The sequence below is a fragment of the Nestor notabilis genome, unplaced genomic scaffold (genome assembly GCF_000696875.1).
Source record: "Nestor notabilis isolate BGI_N333 unplaced genomic scaffold, ASM69687v1 scaffold2309, whole genome shotgun sequence".
In the NCBI taxonomy this organism is placed as follows: Eukaryota; Metazoa; Chordata; class Aves; order Psittaciformes; family Psittacidae; genus Nestor; species Nestor notabilis.
Window position 1 is genome coordinate 39,984 of NW_009943094.1, and position 7,305 is coordinate 47,288.

The 7,305-nt window shown below is 41.8% G+C and overlaps 1 protein-coding gene across 1 annotated transcript in view; it reads left to right on the plus strand.

Moving 5' to 3' along the window:
- Positions 1–7,305, plus strand: part of DIP2A (DIP2 disco-interacting protein 2 homolog A (Drosophila)) — a gene marked incomplete at both ends in the record, with an annotated part of 57,132 nt that overhangs the window by 16,949 nt on the left and 32,878 nt on the right. Inside the window, one exon of the mRNA XM_010021722.1 lies at positions 4,265–4,510. Coding sequence (XP_010020024.1) covers positions 4,265–4,510 — 246 coding nt within the window. The remainder of the gene's footprint in view (positions 1–4,264; positions 4,511–7,305) is intronic.

The window sequence follows — 7,305 nt, forward strand, 5'->3', positions numbered from 1 at the left end:
TTTAAAACCAGAAGGAATCTCCTAGCACTTGTTTTTGAAAGAACAAATATATCATTCTCTCTTGAATACCTTCAGCATTTGAAGCAGGGTTAGTGAAGTTCCTGCTGTCCCCACTCTGCCTGAGGTCGGGGCTCTGTGTGCCAAAGGAGCAAAGGCTTGAGGAAGTTGAGAGATTCTATAAAAGCAAACGGAGATGCTGTGGGTGCAGTGCTAGATTATGTGATAAAAGTTGGGCTGCACACCTTTGCAGGAGCACAGAGAGTGGCAGGTAAGGGAGCACAAATAATACACTCTCCAAGCTAATTGCAGGAGACATCAGCCTGTCACAGACCCATCTCCACAAGCCCAGGGAAGCACTGGGAACAATAGAAGGTTGTTAAGGACTTGGGAGAGGGGTCACCCTCTCCAGGCCTTTCCCAGGGCTGTCCATGCAGAGCCTCAGCCCTCCTGTCCAGGCATGAAACCCATCCAGACTAGTCAATACTAGAGCACCTTCTGGACTGAGGCAGGGATGCTGCAGAGGAGTACAGGGCACATTCAGCAATGCAGAAATACTTTAGGACTGCATGAGATTTGTTATGGGATGTTTAAGTGAGGAACCACAGATAGGAAGAGAGGAAAATTTAGGTGGTTTGGAGAGGAACAGGTGTGGGGTAAGAGGATAGAAGGGTCATAAAAGGTAGACTTGCCTGGCCATGCCCTGCACCTGACCCTGCAGTCTGTCACCTCTTCCTGTTATACTCCATTTCTAACACTTCTGCTGGGTGATGGACTCTATACTCTGTGCATGTGGATTGGCTGAGTCAGTCAGGCTACATGAGCAAATCATACAATCCCAGACTGGTTTGGGTTGGAAGGGACTTTAAAGCTCACCCAGTTCCAACCCCCTGCCATGGGCAGGGGCACCTTCCACTAGAGCAGGTTGCTCCAAGCTCCTGTGTCCAACCTGGCCTTGAACACTGCCAGGGATGGGGCAGCCACAGCCACAGCTCTCAGCACCCTCACAGAGAAGAACTTCTGCCTCAGAGCTCATCTCAATCTCCCCTCTGGAAGGTTAAAGCTATTAAATGAAGTGGGACTGCAGCCTTAGGCTCCTACATCTGGGTACCAGCACTGGGATGGCTGGGATCCAGGGACAACCACTTGGAAGGCCAAATGTCTTAAGTCCAGCTAGCTGCTTGAGGGGGCTCCACGTCATACCTGCTTGTGTGAGTGGTTTTGTGTGTTTGTGCTGTTAGAGAGTGTCATCTCCTGCCCAAGTGATTAGCAAAGAAGACAAGTATACTTGTGCTGGGCTTTAGAAGGATACAGAAGCACCCTAACTATTACGTTCTGAAAGAAGAGTTAAGTGTTTCTGGGATCTGTCATGCAGTTTCTAAGAGAAGGTGACTTCTTAGGAGACACCTTTATAAGAGAATGGGCCACTGAATGAATTCTGTATCATGGGAGATCAGGCCATTCAAAAATATTCCGAGCTATAGCAATTCACAAAAATAATTGTCTTTTTATGGGCCTGCCATTACTTGCAAAGTTAGCTCAGAAGGAAAGTTCTGAAATTGCAAAGAACCTGAGTAGTGCTGAAGCATCTGGTTTTGTTGTCTTGAGCCATTAAACCACTGCTTTAAAATCCTTGTACTGGCAGAAGTTAGTGCCCTTAAAACCAGGCTTTCTTAATAACTGGAATCTGTTACCATCAGTCACCAGGAAGGAAACATCAGATTCCAGTCACAACATTCAATTCAAAACCAACTCCTCACCACAGTAATGGAACTGCTTTCAGCAGTCTCCCTTCCAAGATTGTTAATGTCCCTTTATTTTCATCCTATGGAGTCTCTCCTCTTTCCCATACAGATTTCCCATGATTAGAACTTGAGTCTTGATGCAAGCTGCATCCAAAGGATGCTGGTTCTGCAGCTCTCCTGAGTCAGCTTCCAGCAAGGAAGAGCTGCAAGCCAAGGACATAACATTCTGCTCACAGCATACCAAGAACCAGTAGTTAACTCTTGGGACTGGCACAAGCTGGTTACTGATGGATGTCACCTTCCTACTTTTCTGTTATATTATTTCTAAGGATCCTTCATATTTATAAACATATGCTGGTTTACATTTCAAGTGGATTTTTCCATCCCACTCCACTTATGGAAGACATCTGAAAGCTTAGGAATGTTAGAGAGGTTTCATTAAACTGGATAAGGAGACACTGTCAGAGTGTGTATTCTTTGCAAAAGCTGTTTTTTCTGTAGTTTTATTTCTCACCCTGAAGTGGTAATAGATTGCAAATGTAGTGCTTGGGATTTTTTTCCCAAAACTCGACTGTTTGTAATCTTGCTCCATATTCCTGGAATTGTTTATTTTTGCTTTCTGTCTAAAAGACAGGGGAGGTTGTGAGCACCCAGGGGCACGTTTGGCTCTTCTTCAGGAACACATGGGGTCAGCAGCCAAAAACTCCAACTGTGGCAGTAGCCCAAAACTGTCACACAAGGCACGGCCTCAGGAATGGTGATGCACCACAGCTGTATCTTCTCAAAGATCAACTGTTAGGGTGTTTTCATGCCAAGTTGTCATATTTGATATGGGATAGTCACGTGAGGAGAGATCTGGGATTTTACCTGTGAAAATGCCATTGAGTTATATGGGCTTCTCAGGAAATGATTTCTGATTTTTGTGGGTTTAGACTGTTTAAGAGCAATTATTCTGAAGCTGTTGGAAATGCACAAAAATGAAACACCTGGTAACTGAAGTTTGTTGCCAGAGATGAGGAAGATATTTTTAATGTGGCTTCGGCAAAATTTATATGAAATTGTATATGGCTGAACAGTTACGTGTTTAGATGGCTGAAAATTAAAAGCCAACATTAAGGTTGCAGGATTTCTGATTTAGCCCGCCCCACTGTCACCCAGGATTTCCATGTCTGGAGTACAGGAACCGAAACCACCTTTTATTCAGAAGCCCTTTTCCAGCCTTTCCTGACTTCTTAATTCGTTTGGCCATTATGTGTGACTCAGAATTGCTCTTTACAAACTGACTTGATGTGAACTTTTATCAGGATATCTTAGACTCACAGAATCAACCAGGTTGGAAAAGACCTTTAAGCTCATCCAGTCCAACCATTCCCAGCACTGCCCAGGCCACCACTAACCCCTGGCACTGAGGCCTCGGCTACACAGGGTGTCAATCCTTCTACCCGGGGTGTGAACACTTCCAGGGATGGTGACTCCAGCGCTGCCCTGGGCAGCCTGTTCCAATGCCTGAGCACCCTCTGGGGAAGGAATTGTTCCTCAGCTCCATCTAAACTATCCAGTCTCATGGGCACTGCATTGTTTTAGAAGCTTCCCTTAAATTACTCAGGGGGAAAGTGGAGGCTGAGGGGGCATATGAAAGATCAAGTTCTTAAAATGCAGACATCTATTTAGGATGACAAGGTTATTTTTGTTTTTCTGTAATAAAACTTTCTATTTTGCACTCAGAACCAACTGGGTTGTATTTTCTTGGTATTTAGAAACACCTTTTTATTTGTTATTGAGTGGATAATAAATGTGGAAAGATTGAGTGCCAAAAGGGAAACTTCTGGAAAGTTGTAAATAACTGAATTGTAGTAAAAATAGGAGGCCTTTTTCAGACTTCTAACAGCAACAACTATACATCTGGAACAAAATCTGCTTTACTAAGCATTCCTCTTTAGTGCTTATTAGTATCAGGTGATGTGGTAAAATACATGCTTTTAAATTCCTTGAAATCATTCTTAGTTTAACGCAATTACTCTTTGATTGAACTTTTAGCTTTTTTCAGTCATTACTTGTCCAGGAATTTGTCAAAAGAACTAAAAAGTGAAGAATTTCCCCCCCAAAAAAGAAAATAAAAAAGAAAACAAATGGAATTTAATCAGGTGGGATGAGATCCAACTTACCTGTTCTGATCCAAAATATTCTCTCAGTGCAAGAGCTATGGAATGCTCACTGAGAATGCTTAGGGAATGTACTGGGTACCTTAGGTAGAAGTCTTTTTTGAGTCTTAGGTCATTCAAAATGCAGGAGGTAACTGAAACTTCGCTTCAAGTGTGCTCTGACTATAATGTGTACAAGTTGTTGCCTTAACTTAAAATGGTGTTGAGCCGAATTTGTGCATGTGAATATACCATTTGCTTAAGACACACACCTCATGTGTAGCACATGAGAACGCGACGTGAAGAACATGGAGAAGCTTCATGTTCCGTCTGTTGGGTCATTCCCACGTTACATGCCTGTCATCATTATTTTAATCACAGACACATCGTCAGCATCAGAAGATGAGGGCTCCTTACGTCGGCAAGGGCGGATCACCTCCACTCCGTTCCAGAGCCATTCCAACGTAGAGCCCTGGCTTAACCGGGTTATTCAGGGCTCCTCCACCTCATCCTCTGCATCCTCCACCTCATCTCATCCAGGAGGGAAACCTGCTGCTGCTTCCAATACTGCTACTGTCACCGCTGCTGCCACTGTGCTTGCAGATCTCATGGCACACACCCAGCTAGGTCAGTAAAGAAGTGTCGTTGGAATAAAATCAGATTCAAAAATCCCAAAGCAGGGCTAAACACAAAAGTCTTCACCAGAAAATACCTGTAAATAGCCTTAAAATGTACAATCTACAGACCAGGTATGTATGATATGTATGTGTTTAATTTAAAGCATGTTCATGAGATCTGAAAACGCATTCTTCTTGGTAAAACGCTTGATTTATCAAGAAACTAAGGTTCCGTTTTACTGGATTCAAAAGCAGAATTTCAAAGGGATTCTATTTTTAGTGCATGCTTTCCAATCTGCATGTATTTACCCCAGACCATACATACCAGGTTATGGAATTCAGAGGTGAATCGGTAAATAGCCAGAAGACTAGAAAAACATCCAGAATCTTTTAGAAAGTTATGAAATCAGAACTACAGACAAGATGAGATTTCAAGCTCAAAACTAATTTTATTGTTTTTCCTTTAATAAAAATTTAAGTCATGCATAGGATAGTTCTTTATTGTGAAACTAGAGTGAAAATGTAGAACTGCTCGTAAGCCAAAACGTGAGTGTGAGTTTTGTCTCAATCTCTGTAACACTGGAGGTCCAGAACTTCAGGTTATTTTGTCATAAAATGCAGAACACTTTACCCAAATTTTGTGCTTTCGAAAGATTTTGGAGGGAAGGCAGTCTCTTCCACCATGCAAATAACTTTTACAATGTTTTTATAGAGTGTAGTGAAGACTGATAGTGGATTTATGTGTGTGCAGCAGGTCTGCACTAATGTTAAATGATGGGAAAGGACCTAGAGGAGAAACAGGAACTTTGTATTTCGAGTAAGTTTTCTCCCTGAAGTAATTTGAAAGTTTCTCCCTGGAGTAATTTAGAAGAATGAAATGAAGAATTCAGTTTGTATTTCACCTATGGACTGAAGCATGAAGTTCTTGTACTTCTAGTAATATGCATTAGGCCTCACATATATTATTCCTGGACATTTCAGGTTTTGGCAGTTTTAGTGCTCTACTTAGCTGACTTTTTGTTCATCTGTAGCTCTATGCCTGTATACTCCATACAGACAGTTTTGTCTCAGTTGTTACAGAGAACAGGTTAGGTGAGGTGAGAAAGCACATTGAAATGCTTCAGATTTAAACTGAGTATACAGGCTTCTGTATACCTGCAGATGTCAGTTAACACGAGCATTTAAAACACAAATACATTTTGCATATATCTCTTCTTTTAGCTGGTCTGGCTGTTGGGTTCAGAAGCTGTGGCTGCCCCATCCCTGGCAGTGTGCAAGACCAGGTTGGACAGGACTTGGAGCAACCTGCTCTAGTGGAAGGTGTCCCTGCCCATGGCAGGGGGTTGGAACTGGATGAGCTTTAAGGCCCCTTCCAACCCAAACCAGCCTATGATGATGATTCTGTGACATTGCCAAGTGATGGACTGCAGTGTTGGAATTGCAAGGTTACAGTATTTAAGACAGTTGAACAGGAATACACATTATTTTTAAGCTGTTTATCTTTCACATATAAAAGCAAGTACAGCATCCACATGTTGGTTTGGGGGTTTTTGTTTTCTTTTAGTTTCATACTTTCTTTAAAATGAATAAGGCCAACAGTGTGTCTAGGTGGTTTTTTTCAAGGTTACCAGCTCAACTGTGGGGTATTTCCCAATTTAGGGTTAACTGGAAAAATGGATTATCATGGTATTTGACCCAGTATTTATTGAAAAACTAAAAAGTACAATTCATTTTCCTAAGGGGAAGCAGAGTTACAAGAGTTGTGTTCTGAACTGCTGGGGCTTTATAAGCAGTTTTACCAGAGTTGTAAGAGTGAAGTGAGTTAGAAACAGTTTCAGAAAGTTTATTCAAGAGGAAATGTCAAAATGTAGTGTCTTGTGGATCATACTTGTTGATTAGTTTCCTACAGACAAAAGTATCATACACAGCAACCTCTAGGTCTAACCCTAGGTGCTGCTAGGCAGGGACTTTTCTAATGTGTTTGGATTTTCACCCTGAGACTCTTCCTTGGAGACTGCTTTCTCCCTGATGCCTAGCTTCTAATTTTCTGTCTCTTACCCTACCCATTCTTTCTTGGACCACTGCTCTGTCATGCCTTTATCTCTGTCTTCTAATCAATAATGGAAAGGAACTTCAGGCTAAACCCAGTTACCTCTTTCCTGCAGTCACAACTCTGTCCAGACTATTCTTTTTCTGACTACTCACCACTTCTCTTTCTCTGCTTTGCCACAGTATGTCTAGATGATATAGACTCATTTAATGGATTCTCATTTACATATATTAAGGAAATACCCAAATAATTAATGAAGCCAATGGGATTTTTATCCAAGCACAAATTCTGGAAAATTGAATTTATTCTTTGTAGATGCATAGATTTTTGCCTTCTCCAGGCAGGATGGAGAGGGAGAGTCAATTCTCTGCTGTATGTAAGAACAAATAGCTATGGACAGCAGACTTGTTCATAAGGACCCATGGTATTTCCTTTGTTGGTGAGGGACATTTATTTGCATGAAACTGGGCTCAGAGATGTTTGTAAGAGCTGTGAATAATGTAGATTAGCACCTCTATATATAGCTATTTTTTGTGCTTGTTTTCAGTTGGGAATGACAGTTAATGGGGGTTTTGTTTCTTTTCTCATTTTTTGTGTGATGTCTTTGAGCTGTTCCCAAGTACACAGCTCTTTTGTAACTGTTCCCAAATAGCTTCTTCCTTATGTTATTTTCCAAGCATCTAATTACAGAGCCTTTGTATTTCAAATATCTGCCTCCTGCTTGTGAGTGGAATGTTTACTTTTTCCCAGCAGGA